General features: G+C 38.5%; 1 protein-coding gene across 12 annotated transcripts in view; it reads left to right on the top strand.

Annotated features, from left to right (window-relative positions):
* The window catches only part of FYB2 (FYN binding protein 2), a 46058-nt gene extending 33272 nt beyond the window's left edge, over positions 1 to 12786 (top strand). For 2 of the 12 annotated variants that reach the window (XM_070745978.1, XM_070745980.1), the window contains exons 10-18: positions 1136 to 1211; positions 3197 to 3238; positions 4116 to 4205; positions 6047 to 6075; positions 6759 to 6819; positions 8987 to 9071; positions 11347 to 11506; positions 11846 to 11879; positions 12039 to 12786. In XM_070745978.1, coding sequence (XP_070602079.1) covers positions 1136 to 1211; positions 3197 to 3238; positions 4116 to 4205; positions 6047 to 6075; positions 6759 to 6819; positions 8987 to 9071; positions 11347 to 11506; positions 11846 to 11879; positions 12039 to 12045 — 584 coding nt within the window. In that variant the 3' untranslated portion in view covers positions 12046 to 12786. Of the gene's footprint in view, positions 1 to 1135; positions 1212 to 3196; positions 3239 to 4115; positions 4206 to 6046; positions 6076 to 6758; positions 6820 to 8986; positions 9072 to 11313; positions 11507 to 11845; positions 11884 to 12038 lie in introns of those variants that run through there. The other 10 variants (XM_070745983.1, XM_070745985.1, XM_070745984.1 and 7 more) reach the window with 8 other exon arrangements.
* Positions 12787 to 18325: the final 5539 nt, after the last annotated feature.

Raw genomic sequence — 18325 nt, 5'->3', positions numbered from 1 at the left:
TGACTGTAACTTGTTGCGTATATCCTAAGATTTTTATTAATATTGCTTCTTCATTGCTTATTTGACCCCTGTGACAGTCATTAAGTGTTGTATCACATGATTCTTGACAAATGTATATTTTATTTTATGTACGTTGAGAGCATATGCACCAAGACAAATTCCTTGTGTGTCCAATCACACTTGGCCAATAAAATTCTATTCTATTCTATTCTATTTGTTGTTGTTTTTTTAATCCAAGCTAATTCCTTGCTCAGTCATGAAATTTACTTGATGGTCGTAGTTGACTCACCAAATCAGAATATTTGAATACTGTTTGTGTACTAAGAATATTTGAGTCACTCCAGAGGTAAAAATGAGATCACATTTGGGTTAAATTGAGCTCCTTGGAAGAAAGGCACAATATGGACGCAACAGAAAATAAAGCTCAGAAGTTAATTTATATAAGAATATGAAATAATCTGTTGGTTGGATAAATAATTTTTTGGGGTTAATCTTTTGTGTGATTTCTCTACCTCATCCCTTCTTACAGGATTGGCTCAATTTGAGTCAGTTATAGGATGCAATAAAAGCTACAAAGTTGTAGAATCTTAAAGTATACTGTTGAAAAAAATTAAGGGAACTCAAATAACACATTCTAGATCTGAATGAATGAAATATTCTCATTGAATACTTCGTTCTGTACAAAGTTGAATGTGCACAACAGCATGTGAAATTGATTGTCAATCAGTGTTGCTTCCTAAGTGAACAATTTGATTTCACAGAAGATTGATCTACTTGGAGTTATATTGGGTTGTTTAAGTGTTCCCTTTATTTTTTCGTTCAGTGTATATTATTTTGATGTATTTTTAAGTAGAAAACATGTGCTTTCTTTATTCCATACTCCAGTTCATAGTGCTCTTTATTTTATAATCTCTTGAAATTTGGAAGTCGGTTTTGTTTTTTTCAGGCATTACTTCTTGGATATTCCAAAAAGATCTTAGTTAGATTATTAATGAAGTGCAATAAATGGATAATATAAAAATTAATACTTTTGCTGTATTTCCAAATGGTATATTTTTTAACTATACAGTACTTTAAAATTATCAGCAATGGGTGGTTTAACTACAAATATTGCTTTTATTGCTTTATATTTCAGATGATACCTATGAAGAAACATATGAAGATATTCAAAATGAAATTCAAAGTGAAGGTTATAATTCCTCCAAATTGGAGTAGGTAGTCTTTGGTTGTATGGACTTTGAGTCTTTTATATGACTGAGCTCCTTGACATTTTTATATACTGTACAATTTAGGAGAAAGCTGGTGTTTTCATCCTATAGTTCAGTGATGGTGAACCTATGGCATGGGTGTCACAGGTGGCCTGCAACACCATATCTGCTGGCAAGTGAGCCATTGTCCTAGCTCAGCTCCAATGTGCATGGATGTGCTGGCCAGCTGATTTTTGGCTTGCACAGAAGCCTTTGGAGCCTGGGGAGGGCAAAGCACGATCCTACTGGGACCATCAGAAGTTGGGAAACCGGCTGTTTCCAGTTTCAAGAGGGTCTACCGAGGGGGGAAGCTATTTTCACCCTCCCCAGGCATTGAATTATTGGGCGCGTGCTATCCCACTCGTGCATGTGGGATAGCACGCACCCACTTTCTTTTGGCACCCAAGGGAAAAAATGTTTGCCATCACTGCTATAGGCACCCTAACAAAAAAAAGCTGTATTTAGTGCTGTTTACTTGGCTATGGTCAAATATGTTTACTGTGTTGCTGCAGTCCCATTTTGGAGTGTAGGAAATATTACAGAATCATACAGTTGGAAGGAATCTTACAGATCATTCACCACTTATTATAAGAGCCTCTTTGACCAGTTGGCTGCTTTTGTACAGTTAGAAAATTCCTCCTGATGCTTAGTAGCCATATCCTATGTACAGGTATATCCTCAACCTAGGATCACTATTGAGTCCAACATTTTTGTTGCTAAGCAAGACATTTGTTAAGTGAGTTTTGCCCCATTTTATGACCTTTCCTTCCACGGTTGTTAAGTGAATTACTGCAGTTGTTAAATTAGTAACATGATTGTTAAGTGAATCTGGCTTCCCTATTGACTTTGCTTGTCACAAGGTCACAAAAGATGATCACTTTATCATCCCGGGATACTGCAACTGTTGTAAACATGAGTCAATTGCCAAGGGTCTGAATTTTGATCATGAGGATGCTGCAAGGGTCATAGAGGTGAAGAATGGCCATAAGTCATTTTTTTCAGAGCTGTTGTAACTTTGAATGGTCACCTAATGAGCTGTTATACTAAGTTGAGGATTAACTGTATTACTTTAGAATATCAACTGGAACAGACTAGCCCAGTGATAGCAAACTTTTTCCCCCCTGGGTGTTAAAATAGTGCATGTGCACACTACTGCATGCGTGCATGTTCCCACACCCATATTCAGTGCCTCGCTTTCCCATTTTCTGACTTCCGATGACCCTGGTAGGCCCATTTTCACCTTCCCCAGGCTCCATAGGCTTTCTTGGAGCTTGGGAAGGGCAAAAACACCCTCCCCTGCCCCCTTGGAGGCCCCCCAGAGGCCAAAAATGCCCTCCTAGAGCCTCTGTGCCATGCGTGCTGGAGCTGAGCTAGGGCAATGACTTGCGTGCCAGCAGATATATCTCCAACCATAATTTCATGAGTGATACCTGTCAGAAGGTGGCAAAAGGTGATCACATGATCCTGGAACACAGCAACAGTCATAAGTATGAAACATTTGTTATAATGTATGAAAAAATATATGAAAAAGCCATTGCCAAACATCTGAATTTTGATCACATGATCGAGATAGCTGAAAAATAGTCATGTCACTTTTTTCGATGCTGTTGTAATTTTGAACAGTCACTAAATAAACAGCTATAAATTAAGGATTACTTGTTTTTAACCACTATGGCCCAACAGAAAACCCTTAACCCTATTTTGATTGCCTAAGATAGAGTACTATTACCAGAAATAATCTGCACTATCCTTTCCTATACTGACTGGTGCCCTTGGGATAAATTGGAATTGACCCCTCTCCACCCCTGCCAATCCCGCATGCTCCCACCACAGTATCTTTATCTAACAACCAGTAGTTAAACTTAGCTCGGAACTAACTTCCACCCTAAGAGCAAAATCAGAAATAGATGTTTTTAGTAATACTCTTTCTTCCCATCTTGCCCTCCCAGAATTTCTGGAAAAGGAATTATTCATTCCAGGAATTATAAAAGGTGGGTGTTCCTCGGAGTAATAATGCTAGAATATAAGAAGCTTCTTCTGACTTGTTTTTGGGCAACGTGGCACATGGTTGACGATGCCTGGGAAGAATGAAATCAGTACAGTCTGCCTTCTGCTTTTACATACGCGTGTTTTCTTTCAGGGTTAGCCAGATGCTGAAGCACAAAGGAGATATTGAAATGGTCTTTGCTATATGCTAGCCTGAAATCTTTTAAGAGGTGTCCGAGCTCTGTCTGCCTCTGGCAGTGAAGGACTGCCCATCACTGGCGCTACTGATGCGCTCCTGGAGGCCGGTGTGGGCGCATGCATGGTTGGTGGGCAGGTGTACATGCATCACTGCAAGATTTGGCTTCTGCACATGCACAGGAAGTGAAATCCTGTGTGGCGATGCATGCGCAAGTGAGATTTCAGCAATTTGGGGGAAATAATTTTTCGTCTGCGCATGCATGGAAGCAAAAAATTGGTGAAAATTGCCAAAATTTCACTCGTGCAAGTGTCCTCACACAAGATTTCACTTCCGGCGCATGCGTGGGAGCCAAATCTCACACGGGGACATGCATGCATACATATTGGATGCACAGCTGTTTTTCTAGCTGGGACTCTGCACTGGTCCATCCATGGAGCCGCCCCCTACTGGTCTGTGGACACTGAATCCACTTTTAGATTGACACATGGTTGTTTCTCTAATGTTTATATAAAGAAATTCTAGAAGAGCAGCAATTACATGTTGGGATAGTGCCAGAGGTCACAAAATAGAGGCGCGTTCACCTATTGCCTTTTCCCAACTTACGTTCATAAACAAAAGACAATTAATAAAATGTATATGTAGAACCCTATTATTAATTTCTCTGTCTTTTTTTTTTGTTCTAGAGAGATGAAAATTGAAAAAGTAAAAGCATTTGGAAAATTTTTCGTAGGAAAATTAAAACTTAAAAGCCCACATATCAAAGAGATTCCTCGGTATGTAATGTATTATTCCAATAGCAGAGAATGCAGGTAGTCCTTATAACCACAGTGGAGTCCAAAATTTCAGTTGTTAAGTAAGACATTTGTTTAAGTGGATTTTGTCCCATTTGATGACTTTTCTTGCCACAGTTGTTAAGGGAATCTCTGCAGTGGATCAGTTAGTAACATGGTCCTTGAGTGAATCTGACTTCTCCAATGACTTTGTTTGTCAGAAGGTCGCAAAAGGGGGTCACAGGACAGCAATGGTCATAAGTGTGAACCAGTTGTCAAGCTTCTGAATTTTGATCGAATGATCAATTGAAGATACTGCAAAAAGTTATAAGTGTGAAAAATCATTGCATTTTTCAGTGGTTTTAACTTTGAATGTTCACTAAATGAACTGTTGTAAGTTGAGGACTAACTTTTTATGATATGTAGAGAATATACGGTATGTTCTTAAACAAGGAGCAATAAGCAAGAAGTCATATTGCAAGCAAGATTGGCAGGGGAAGCTATTCTATATGCAATAAGCAACCAGCAAACTTCAATCCCTTTTGAATTGATGATGATCTTACCTAGCCTGGTAATGAAACACCTGCAGTACAATAATCTCAGAGAACACTAAAAAGTCGTTGTAATAATAATAATAATAATAATAATAATAATAATAATAATAATAATAATTTATTAGATTTGTATGATGCCCCTCCACTCTCGTCATCATCATCATCACCATCATCACCACCACCACCACCATCATCATCATCATTCATAAAAGGCATCTTTCAATTAATTCAAAGTGCCAGTCCTTAATTTTATTCCATGTTGATCACTGTGATGACTAATGAACCATTGAAATGCTGGGTTACTGCAATACAAATTACAGCACTGTGAAGGTTACAACTTCTTAATTGTTAATTCAATAATAGCATGTTTGTCATTGAGATATAAATGGGATTGCAATAGCAATGCAAAAGCCTTAGATACATTTACAGAATGGCAAGGCCCTTCCCTTCCATCTTACCCAGATTGAGTGGGAATGGCAGAAATGTTAGTGAACGAGGAGCATTTGAATATTAAGCGAAAGGAGAAAATGGTAGCTGGTATGTATTTGAGAGGTTGCCACAAAGAGGAGGAGGCCAGCTTATTTTTCAAAGCAGCAGATGTCAGGACAAGAGAAAAATGGATGGAAACTAATCAAGGAGGGAAGCAACCTGGAATTAAAGAAAATATTCCTAACAGTGAGGACACTTAACCAGTGGAATGACTTGCTTTCAGAACCTGTGGATGTTTCATCACTGGATATTTTTAAAAAGACACTGGACAGCCATTTGTCTGAAATGGTATAGGACCTCCTGCTTGAGTAGGGGGTAGACTAGAAGACCTCAAAGTTCATTCTAGTTCTTTTCTGATTGATATTGATTGATTGATTGAACAAATACTTCAACTCTAAAAGTAGAAATATAGGTCATATGGGCTGATTGGCTACATTTTTTTGTTCTGGGTTTGGCACAAACAAGTGTGAAACTTTGTGTTAAGATTTAGCTTTTAGCTTTATGCTTGTCCTCATGTAGTTTGAGATCCTGGAAGAAGAAATGACCATATATCTATGCAAGGAATTCGAATTGCATTTTAAAACTCTTCCTCTCTTGGTTTATCTTTATTTAAATATAGTAAATCCAGAGTGCCAAGTTTTCCATTAATATTGACCAGGACTTGATCAGGGAATTTAAATTTGCTTTCAAGACCCTAGGTTGGTCTGGCTAATAGGTACCATACATTAGTAGAAATAGTTGTCCAGATATCACCTGACTTAAAAATTAATTGCAGATGTACATTTGTTTTGTCTTCTGCAGCAATCTTTCCCGTTCTGTACCAAACCTAGGTAAGCTTGTTTATCTAATAAATAAATTGACTCTCTTTAGGAATAACATTTTTGGTGCTGCCTACATGTATCAGATGCTTTGGAATAGGCACCCCTCTTTTTTTATTTTGTAATTATCAACAGAAAATATAGTGCCTGTTTAGAACACTGCTTCTAATTTCAGATGTTTTTTTTTTAATGATGGATTACAGCCAAGATTTTTAGCAGGTCTGCCATTGCTAGTCTCCAATTGTACAGATTCAGCCTTTTGTAAGAATAAATTAATGCTATAATTATTCTTTTATACACTGAATTTGTAGAGCTGATTCAGACAAGTTAGATCTTTTCAGATGTTACAACATTCTTAGTTATTTTAATGATTATTACATAGCCATTAGTCTTTTAGAAAATTCACTTCTAGAGTGGGAAATTCTTAAGGAGATGAATGATAATTGTGAAAGTCTGCTTTTACAAGGACTTGAAACTTGGGATTTTGAAAGTGGCCTTGCTTACTTTATGAATTCAAAGGCCATTCATTTTCTGGGATGCACTGTAACTTTTTAGAGATTGGTGATCCAATTGGTTGCTCCATTTGTTTTTCTTTTCATGTTGTGTTTGGTAGACACTAAGATTTTAGAGGCTTCTCTTTCTTTTATTCTGGGAATTTGTAGATAGTTAATCACACTCTCTGATTTTAATTGCAGATGTCATGGCCCAGGAAAATTTGGTGTATAATGACATTGACCCAGAGCAAAATAATTCAAGGTAAGTAAAATAATGACGAATATATTTTTCTTTGCTATCTAAAATTTCCCATGCCCATAAAACTTTCTTCAGATCTATACAATTATAATAGGATCCTTAAAATGTATGATAATGTCACTGGCTACAATAATATAAAATGCAATCATATAAAATGCAATGATAAGTTAATTGTCAGCCATACAAGATCCAGTAGATTATACCAAGAAACTGAGGCCTAAAGCTCCTTTTATTAAGATTGACTTTATTAAGAAATTACTGTTGTTTTTTTTAATCCCTCAATTCCCTTAATTAAGGCTTTGTGTAACTGTCCAGCAACCTTATGAACTGAAATAGTTTAGACTTTCTGGATGGCGTAAATTGTTCCCCTTATACAAAACCAGAAATTTTGTACAGCCAGATAAAGCAGTTTTCAATGCCACGCAATAAATATTTCTCAGGCATTGTGAAGATCAGCTTTCCATCTTTCTTCCACTATGGAACTGAAATGTCTTTCATCCTAGATGAAATTTTTCCTCCATGCCAGTTCGATCTTGAGATTCTTCAGTTATACACAAAATTTCAGCTAAGCTCTTGGGTTAATATGGAACTGAGTGCAGTCAGTGGCATGTGGCAACTTTGTTTGTTGGTAGGCATTATGGCTGGGTGACTCTGCAGGTGATATACATCAGCCCTGATAATAAAACTGAACTCGTTCTTCAGCAGCATGAGAATAATTGAGTATTAAATGCATTTTTGTGGGGAATGGAATGCTGTGGAGTCAAAGGCTGCGTGAAATTCAAATAGCCTTTTAATTCTAGCATCAGCTTTTTTTTTTTGCTTGCATTAAAACAAAATCCCTTGTAACTTTCCGGCTGGATGAAAGCTGCTTGGTGCTCTGCTTGCAACCTATTGAACTACAGGTCTGGGTGGTACTGTAACTACATGATTCCTATTTGAAAATGGTTTTGTGATTCAGTGGTGCATGAAATGAGGCCCGTTGTGTAGTATCTTAGTTGATCGCGCTGGTACTCATTGTCTCACTGGAACCTCAGCATTTTCTGACATCCCTGACATTAGGAAACCGTGCTCTCTCTCCCATTCTCCTTTTTCGATAGGGAATATTTGTCATAAAGCTGGACATTTACATTTCTTTTGTTGAAAGAAAGAGAGAGAGAAAAGCAAACAACAATCGTGCAGAAAGATAAAGAATGAACACTGGATGCATTTATTGATGAAAGGATGGGAATTTCTAAAAACACATTACAGTGGTACCTCTACTTACAAACTTAATTCATTCTGTGACCAGGTTCTTAAGTAGAAAAGTTTGTAAGAAGAATAAATTTTTCCTATAGGAATCAATGTAAAAGCAAATAATGTGTGCGACCGGGGAAACCACGGGAGGGTGGAGGCCCTGTTTCCTCCCAGGAGATTACTAGAGAGGCCCCACAGAGGCTTCTCCCCACCTTTTCCGGCCCTGTTTCCTCCCAGGAGATTCCTAGAGATTCCCCATGGAGATTCCCCATGGAGATTCCCCATGGAGGCTTCTCCCTGCCTTTTTTGGCTCGGGTTTGTAAGTAGGCAATGGTTCTTGAGAAGAGGCAAAAAAATCTTGAATACCCGGTTCTTATCTAGAAAAGTTCGTAAGTAGAGGCATTCTTAGGTAGAGGTACCACTGTATTCACATTTCTGTTATTTCTGCAAGAAGCAAAATATGAAGCGGTACACAACTTTTAATGCTATTGAACAAAAACTTTCCACTGTTGCATCTTTCGAGCTGAAACGTTGTATCTTTAACGATACAAAGGTGGAAGATTTGTGTGACATCAAATCTAAATTAGGGTGCTCTGATGTAGCCAAAGCAATTTGCCATAATCCAAACTGAAACTACCTGGTACCTTTTTCTGCCTTTGGGGGTAAGCTTAACAAACAGAGAAAATTGTTGTTTAGGAAGCTAATATTTTGGGGAGAGTTTTGTCTTTTTACTGGCAAATAAACTCACAGTTGATTTCTTCAGGTTAGTGTTAAGCAGAAAAAAAGTTAGGTGACTGGCTTCAGAGTCATTTGAGGATCTTTCCACCTGGTCTCTGACACAGTTTTGGAAACGCCAGTTTGAAAAATCCTGACCTCCTACTGCATGATTCTCAGAGGTCCATTTGTTAGATTTATTCTGTACATGTGTCTTTCTTAGAAATCTCTTTAAAGTCAAGAAATACACTGTAGAAAAGAATAACAAGATGACAAAGGAGGAACAATCGTTTAGAGAAAGATTTATGGTAAGTTTCTCTCTTCTTTTAAATAGCTTGGAAGATGTTGGCATGGTTACTGTTGTATGATATATGAAAATATGCTGTGCAATTTGTCATCTCTTGTCACAATACAGAACTATGAATAGCAACATTCCAGAAAACGATTCTTGTTACATTATATTGTCATTAGAAATATGCATAAATTCTTAGTGCTAACCCAGAATTTTGGGCCTCATTTTAAGAGGAAAAAGCTGCAGTTGCAGAGAATATATTCTGCTTTTTTATATAGTAATTTTTATTAAAGATTGTAATTACAATAGTAAAAACAAATACAGACCAAAATATAAAAAAGTAAAATGCATAGAAAAGGGGAGAAAAAGAAAAAATAAGAAAATATATAAAACATCAACAATTTTAGTAACTTATCACCTTCTGTTAAAATACAGCAAATAATCCCCTTCCCATATCCTATCTTTTATCTATAAACAAATCCAAAAATATCTCTTAATTTCAGTACTGATGTAAGCAAAAGTCTACAAAGAGTTACTGGGACAACATAATAGCTATTTTAATCTTGATCAAATGAACAAATTTTCTATTCCTTCCTCTTACTTCCAATAATGCAAACCCTGTTTTTGGTTTGCCACTTCCTCCCACAAATGATATATTTTCTGGGGAAATTTCACCTCACAACTGACGCCATCTCACTTGTGCTTCTTGCTGTGCTTTCCTCTGCTCGGATCTGTGGTAGAAGATGGTTTCAGTCTTCTGTGCCCGCGAAGCATATCTCATGGTTGCCTGGATCCCGGGCCAGAAATAGGAGGAATAAGACAGATAAAACCCCCTGAGGATAGCACAGCTGGGATGGTAACAGCAGGAATAGCTGGTGGAGTGCAAGGCATCCAAAATGGCAGAATGGGGGATTGATGTGCAATGGGAGGGAGTTGGAGCAGAGAGCTTATGCAGGGCAGGAAAAGGTGAGACAAGAATGCAACTCTGAGGATGATCAGAGCTAGTATTCATTCAGTGCTGTCCTAACTTTGAATGGTCATTGAATGGTCATAAATGAAGGCCTATCTGTATGTCAGACTACTTATGAATGTAGAATTTTTGAAGGCAGTAAAAAGTATATTTGATATGTATTTAAAAACAAACTATAAAGAGTCCTTGATTTACAAACATTCATTTAGTGATCATTCACTAAATGAATGATTTAGTGAAGGAGCCTCGGTGGCACAGTGGTTAGAGTACAGTACTACAAGCTACTTCTGCTGATCACCGGCTGCCAGCAGTTTGGCAGATCGAATCTCAGTAGGCTCAAGGTTGACTCAGCCTTCCATCCTTCCAAGGTCGGTAAAATGAGGAGCCAGATTGTTGAGGGCAATATGCTGACTCTCTGTAAACTTGCTCTTCAAAGTTACAATGGCGGGGGAGAGGGGGAGAGTGACTAGTGACCATTTTTCACACTTATGACTGCTGTAGCATCCCCATGGTCATGTGATCAAAATTAGGATGCTTGGCAACTGGTTCATATTTATGATGGCTCCAGGGTCCTTCTGTTATGGAAACACCTTTTGCCACCTTCTGACAAGCAAAATCAATGGGGAAGTCAGATTCATTTATCAGCTGAACAAATTGCAGTGGTTCACTTAAGCATGGCAAGAAAGGTTGTAAAATGGAGCAAAACTCACTTAACAACTGTCTCACTTAGCAACTGAAATTTTGAGCTCTGTTATGGTCATAACTTGAGGAGTACCTGTATGCAAATGTTTAAAATCTTTGTGATTCTCAATATATCCTATCCATTGTCACGGTTCCAAATAGCATTGAAAATTAAATCAGAGTCTGAGGCAATGTATTCCTCAAAATTCCCATTTATTAGCAGAGCCATGTTGGCACATCTGGGAGAAACCCAAATCAGAAATCCCAGGGGTTTCTCCACCCAGTTGAAAGTTCAAGTCCTTGTCCCTACACCTCCAAGTCCATCACGTTGACCAATCGTCAACTGCCAACTTGGCAGCAATTCCCATCTCCTTCTGTGTGGGCGCAGAAGTGGAAAGACAAAGGATAACCTTGAGAATGTAGAAGGAATTCATTATGTCTACATGTAGACATCCCTCATGCAGCTGCCCCTCCCAAATTCCCACAGCTAAGAATACATTTTAAAATAGTGTAAAGTGTGGCAGGCTGAAGACCCCAACAAAAATGGCTTAATAAGTATCATTAATAAGCTCTAACCTGCTCTCAATTAAATTTATGTAAATTGTAGCTTGGTTTCTTTCCCTCCCTTACTCTGCCACAGTATAATAAAGAAATCATGGTAATAAATACGGCAGTCGCACATTGCTCAAATACTTCTATCAGAGGAAACCTGGACTTGAGGATCTTGCCTGGAGAACAACTTGAAGTTATAGACATCACTGAAGGAAATCAACTGATATGTCGGAATTCTGAAGGCAAATGTAAGATTTCAAAAAGAATAAAATAGAAGAGACGAGCATAACTAAACAAAAACACTAAAGATGGGGTAAAATCAGAAAAGCTGTTACATACATACATACATACATACATACATAATATACATATACACACACACACATTTGTTTATATTTATTTATATTTATATATTATATATTTTAAATTGGTCATCTTGGTATGATACAGAAACAGAATATAAAGAACTACACATCATTTTTGCCCTTGAATATTTGTTATTGTAGATTTAAATGATTTGTAACTCTCTGACTAAAATGTATAACAAACTCATCCTATAGTAATATATTTTATTTTTTGTTTCCTAGATGGGTATGTGCTATTAGAACATTTGAATTTCAGGTAAGGTTTAAAATGACTCAGTTCTTCTGAGAAACGGAATTAGCTGAAATCAGAACCTGTAATAATTCAAAGCTGTAGGTTTTGTTTTGTTTTTAATGGATGACACCATTTGTATGTTGGAATAAATGTATCTTTGTGGGGGTTTTTTTCCTTTACCAGGCACTAGTGCTGTAGAACTGAAGGCCAACACACATGACTTGTGGAAGGATATTGTGGGCACAATATAAGAAAATGGTCTGTAAGAATTTTCGTTGCTTGGGAAAAGGAAAAAATGGAATTGTGGACAACACACTCAGTCTGAATTCTTCAGAAGCTTACAACTGCTACTTTTTTGAATGTTTGTCATAAAAGTGACCTTTTTGTTGTATTAGCGCTTGATATTCATGTTATTCTGTCAAAATTTTATCAATCTGGGTGCAGGCCGAGATACAAATAACTTAATGTCATTATCTGTAAAAACTTTGTTTTCAAACTTTGTTTCAAGTTACAACTCTTCCCAGGGCAGTTCTTTTTCATGGTAATTGCAAATATCACTTTGGTTCTTTAGATATTGTACAGCAATACTTAGTCTTTGTGTGCAAGATGTATTACCTGCTATAGACACAATTTTTTTGTATGTATTTTGTCAATGGTAGGATAATTACACTTGGCTTTATATTTAATACTATAATTAACCAGTGTAAGAATTTGTGGATATAGCATTTATAAAAAATATTGGGAGTTCATTTGAAGCACAATTTTTAAATGTAAATGGGATAAATAAAGTATGAATTGGGAATTAACATATTGCTGCTAATTGTACAGTTTGACATAAAACTTTGCAGAACACATACTTGGAAGTGTTTACTGTTTCATATATGTTTTAAAAAACTCTGAATATTTACCAATATAATGAATATTCCAATCAGAATAAGTTTCCTCTGTGTTGGAAAGTCCTATTTGCTTTAAATCTGCTGTCAAAGGATGGAGACAGAGGGCTGGAAATATAAAGGTGAAGAACCATTGAGAAAAGAGATACCTACCTGAGCAACTTTGATGAGGATTTACATTCTTCCATAACAAATTATGATCTGGCAACAGTGTAAAAACTTCATCCCTACTACTGATGCCTCTCAACTAATTTTCATGATTTGTGTGGCTAAGGGAAAAGCGTCATTCTTGATTCTGACTATGCCATCATTGGATATATATACAGACAGTCCTTGTTTAGTTAATATTTGCAGTTACGACGATAATGAAAAGGGGCTTTGGTCCTTATCTGATACGCCTCTTCTCATAGGGTGTGTTCTGTCTGGGTCCCTCCAGAAGCAAACACCAACCCAAAAAAAAAATCCAGACACACTGGTAAAAATCAAAGGCAGTTTATAGAATTCAAAGCAAGCACAGGTAACAGAAAATGTCCTTACAAACAGGAACACGCAGAAACTTCAAAGATGTGTCACGAAGGCCATGAAGTAAAACAGGATTCTTTCTGTCAAAAACAACACTGGAGATAACAAACATACGCCTCCCCCAAGTCTTCCAGTCTTCTAGGCCACAAGCCAAGATCAGAGACGCCGAGAAGTAAAGCAGGGTCACAGAACTTCCAGTTGATAACGCTCCACATGACTGAAAGGGCTTGCCTGCCTTTTAAACCCTGCTGAGGAGAACCACACCCAAACCCAGCTGTTGCCAATTCAGTGATGCCAATACCTTTCTAATTGGTCCCGTCTCTGAGCTGCACGTTGCTGTCTCATGTCAATTATAGCCTGTGCTTCCTCATTCAATGAGGCCAGGCTACTGGCTGGGGAGAGCCCCCCCCCCCCGGGACTCTCAGGCTGCTCCCCCTCATCCTCTTCCTGACTTTCCTCTCCCCCGTCTGCCTGGTCCTCCCCCTCCTGTTCACTGTCCTCCTCCTCCGGGCCTGGATCCAGCAGAGATGCAGCCGGTCCCTGAGGAGCCTCAGGCTGAATCACAACAGGGTGGAGCCAACATCCAAGTATGGGATGACATTGTCCATTCAGCCAATGAGGACTGAGCCTGTCAAATTTTAGATCTCCGCCTCTGCCTCCATTGCCTCCTCTTTGGCAAAGACGGATAGACGGACTCAATGTGTGTTCTACCAAGGTCCACTAAATATATATATTGGCCACATGGTAAAGAAAAACTAGACAATTTCCTCACTCATCTCAACAGCCTACACCCCAAAATACAGTTTACTATGGAAACAGAAATCAATGATCAACTTCCCTTTCTAGATGTACTGGTCTATAAAAAACCCAATGGCAGCCTAGGACATACTATCTACCAAAAGAAAACCCATACCAACCGTTATCTAAATGCACACTCACACCACCACCCCGCACAAATCACCTCAGTGGCCAAAACTCTCATCACCAGAACCAAACGCTTAGCTGACCATGAGCACTTAAAAACTGAATTGAACAAACTCAAAGATGTACTAATTTCTAATGGATTCAAAGAGAAAACAATAACAAACCTAATCAATAAAGAGACACCCCCCAAAAAACAAGATCAAGAACAGGACAATGGCACCACCATCCTTCCTTACATCAAAGGCACCACGGATAAAATTAGTAAAATTCTACAAAAACATAACATCAAAACCTCATTTTGCACTAACCAAAAAATATCTAATATCCTAAGGAGCCCCAAAGATAAAATCCAATTAGAATACCAAGGTATCTATGAAATCCCTTGCAAAACATGTGCAGCCACATACATTGGACAAACTAACCGAAGAGTGAGCCAGCGCATGGCAGAACATATGAATGCAGTCAAGAAACAGGAGAAGACCTCCTCCCTTGTCCAGCACATTAAAAGAACAGGGCACGAAATTGACTTTGAAAAAACTAAATTACTCCACAAAACAGAGAATTTATATAAAAGAATCTCTCTAGAAGCTATTGAAATTGAAAAAAGATCTTTTTGTTTAAATAAACGGGATGATACCTCACGTCTGCCAGAGATTTGGAAACCAGCCTTAAACAAAATAAAAACTTCATTATAATCAATATGTCAATCCTTTAATTATTATGATTTTAGAATTTTATATTTGGAAATCAGACTTAAACAAAACACTTCATAATCTTCATACCATTCCTTCTATAACCATGATTACACCAACCAATCAGATCACGGAAGCATAGTCACCCAATGATTTTGGGTGGGATTGGATGTTGGCTCCCCCCTATGAGAAGAGGTGTATCAGATAAGGACCAACAACCCTTTTTCATAGTGGGTGGAGCCAACATAAAAGTATGGGACATACCAAAGCCATCTGTCCATTGCGAGGACTACGTCTGGTTGGAGTTCAGAGTCTGCAACTGCACCCTTTGAAGCACCCGGTGACCAAATGCCACTTCCCCCGAAGCAAAAACATCAATTTTATAGTGGCGGATCAAAGGCACCAGTGAGGCCCAGGTGGCCGCCCTGCAGACCACCTCGATGGACCTCTGCATGGGCTATGCGGCCGTCATTGCTGCACTGTGTATTGAGTATAATCACACAGCTTACAGGTAACATTGAACATTCACAGGTATGGCTCTAAGGTGCCACTACAGCGAACACCTTAGTAAAGACTCTAGGTGCTGAAGCTATGCCGAATAGGAGGGCCCTATACTCATAATGAATACTTGCATAGGAAAAATGTAAAAATTTGCAGTGGTAAGGCTGAATCAGTATGTGATATAATCCTCAATGAGGTCAATCAAGGTGAGGAGGTCCCCCTTCCTAATGCCACTCAGTATGGTTTGGTGGGTGTGCATCTTGAATCTTTTATAAGTTATACACTTGTTTAGGCATTTTAGATCAAGAATAGCTCTCCTCCCGTCAGTATGGTTTGCTGGATGACATGTTTTTCAGGATTGGATAACATAAGACAGTGGTAAGCGAACATTTTTTTCCTCGAGTGCCGAAAGACCATAGGTGTGTGCTATTGCACATGCACGAGTGCCCACACCCATAATTCAATGCCTGGGGAGTGCGAAAACAACTTCCCTGCCCCACCAGAGGCCCTCTGGGTGCTAGAAAGGGCCTGTTTCCCAATTTCTGGTGGGCCCAGTATTCTCATGTTCCGCCCTCCCCAGGCTCCAAAGGCTTCTCTGGAAGCCAAAAGTGCCCTCCCAGAGCCTCTGTGAGCCAAATAATCAGCTGGCCGGCACACACATGAACATTGGGGACAATGGAGGCAGAGGTGCAGACCTACAATTTGACAGACTCAGTCCTCATTGGCTGAATGGATGGTGTCATCCCATACTTGGATGTTGGCTCCATCCACTATGGAGAAAGTAACTTTACAATCAATCCTCACATTAATGAGCTTTCCAGGTCTGCAAAGGAAAGCTGAAGTTGGACCATAATCACACTCATTGTTTCACTTACAAATTTCCAGTCTCTATTGTGGTTCTAAATTAGGACTACCTATAACAAATTTGAATACCACACAATTCAATTTAATTTTATGCAAGTTATAAATGCTTGTTGAGTCTAGCATGGTAAGGCAATTAATTTTCTCAAGGACGTCATAAGAAACTGGGACCGTTACGGAGGGTTGTCACTTTGGGCTGGATAGGATGTGGTCTGCAGGTTGTAAAATGATCAAGTGTGGTCTAGTGCAGTGTTTTTCAACCACTGTGCCATGGCAAACTAGTGTGCCGCGAGACATGGTCAGGTGTGCCGCGAAGAAGGAAGCTCAGGTTTTGGTCTCGCAACTTTTTGCTGAGAGAAAGAGAGAGAGAGAGAAAGAAAGAGAGAGAAAGAAAGAGTGTGAGAAAAAGAAAGCGAGAGAGAAAGAAAGAGAGAAAGAAAGAAAGAGAGAGAAAGAGAAAGAAAGAAAGAGAGAAAGAAAGAGAGAGAGAAAGAGAAAGAAATAGAGAAAGAAAGAAAGAAAAAGAGAAAGAAAGAGAGAAAGAAAGAGAGAGAGAAAGAGAAAGAAAGAAAGAAAGAGAGAGAGGAAGAGAAAAGGAGAGGAATAGAGAGAGAGAGAAATGAGCAAAAGGGGGAGGAAAAAAAGAGAAATGAGAAAATGATTGAGACAGAGAATGAGAGGAAAGAGAGAAACAAAAGAGAGAGAGAAGTGACTCTTGATTTAAAGCATATGATAAAAAGCACCCAAAGAATAAGAGAGAGAAAAAACCCAGCCCTCACCTGTTTTGGAAAGGGTTCCAGAATATGTATACACACATACACACACAAGGGGGGGAGGAGACAGAGATGGAAAAAGAGACGAGAGTGTCTTAGGGTGTCATTTTGTGTCATTTTGGTTGGTGGTGTGCCCCAGGATTTTGTAAATGTAAAAAATGTGTCGTGGCTCAAAAAAGGTTGAAAATCACTGGTCTAGTGCATGTACAGTTGTTATTGTGATTTTAGATGCGATGGAGAGTTTCCATTTTGAGAAAAGCCTCCCCCACAAAAAAGAGGGCTCATTTTAAAGAACTAAACAAAATATAGGACATCAGGTATATTTTGCATATGGCTTTCTCTTCTAGCTTTTCCTCTGTTCACTTGATTTCTTTCAAATATTTATGGAATCTATCATTAAGAATTCATGGTAAGTTATTGTCCATTAGAAAGCAACAGAAAAATTCCAAAACCACTTAAAAGTAACTGAAAGGTGGTCCAGGTGCTATCATTTTGGGCATTACCTACTATTTTTAAAAATCTCTCACTGTGATATTTCATTAATGGACATATATTTTTTCTTAAAATCTTTCATTTCCACTTTCTATCTAGCTAGAATCAATTGCCCTGTTTTCCTTAAAATACAGTTCAAATTTAAATAATGCAACAATGAGGTTATTGGCCTACTTATATTAAAGTAAGTCCAAGGAGTCTGAGTCTGTTCAAGTCCCTGGGGGAAAAAGTGTAAAATGAACACAAGCTAACAAGACTACAAGCCTAGATATTGCACATATTTTTCAAGGTTGTGAACTATAATTTTATGGTTTTTCTTTTTCTTTGAAGAACACTGTAACTAGATAAATGTAATGAATCTTGTATCTATGCCATTTATCAAACGGACAACATGGACAGGCAGATTTCCACTTAACTTGCTGCAAACAGAGGAGCAAAACACCGGGATCCCCAACTCCAGTTCCTGGATTGGCACTAGGCCACAGCATGCCAAAAATCCGGCCGTGCAAATAAGCAAAGCCCCATCTGTGAGGTGTAGGCAGCACACAAAACCATGTCCCCTCCAGTCCACCAAAAACCCTCTCTCCACAGAACTGGTTCCTGGTGTCCAAAAGGTTGAGGCCACTGCAATAGGGCATACAGCCTGTTCTGTCGGGCTTTCTGGTAGAATCCTCCCAAAAATTCACAGGTACAAATTTCAGACACACACACGTTTGAAAATTCAAAACAATGTACCTAAGCCCTCTTTTGGTATAGCACTCGTCTCCAAACAAACTGGTAATTTGTACAAGTCCCTTATCAGTTCTGTGATA

This window comes from Erythrolamprus reginae, chromosome 3 (genome assembly GCF_031021105.1).
Source record: "Erythrolamprus reginae isolate rEryReg1 chromosome 3, rEryReg1.hap1, whole genome shotgun sequence".
Taxonomy (NCBI): domain Eukaryota; kingdom Metazoa; phylum Chordata; class Lepidosauria; order Squamata; family Dipsadidae; genus Erythrolamprus; species Erythrolamprus reginae.
Note: the sequence above shows the minus strand (reverse complement) of the source record. Positions and strands in the feature narration are given on the sequence as shown.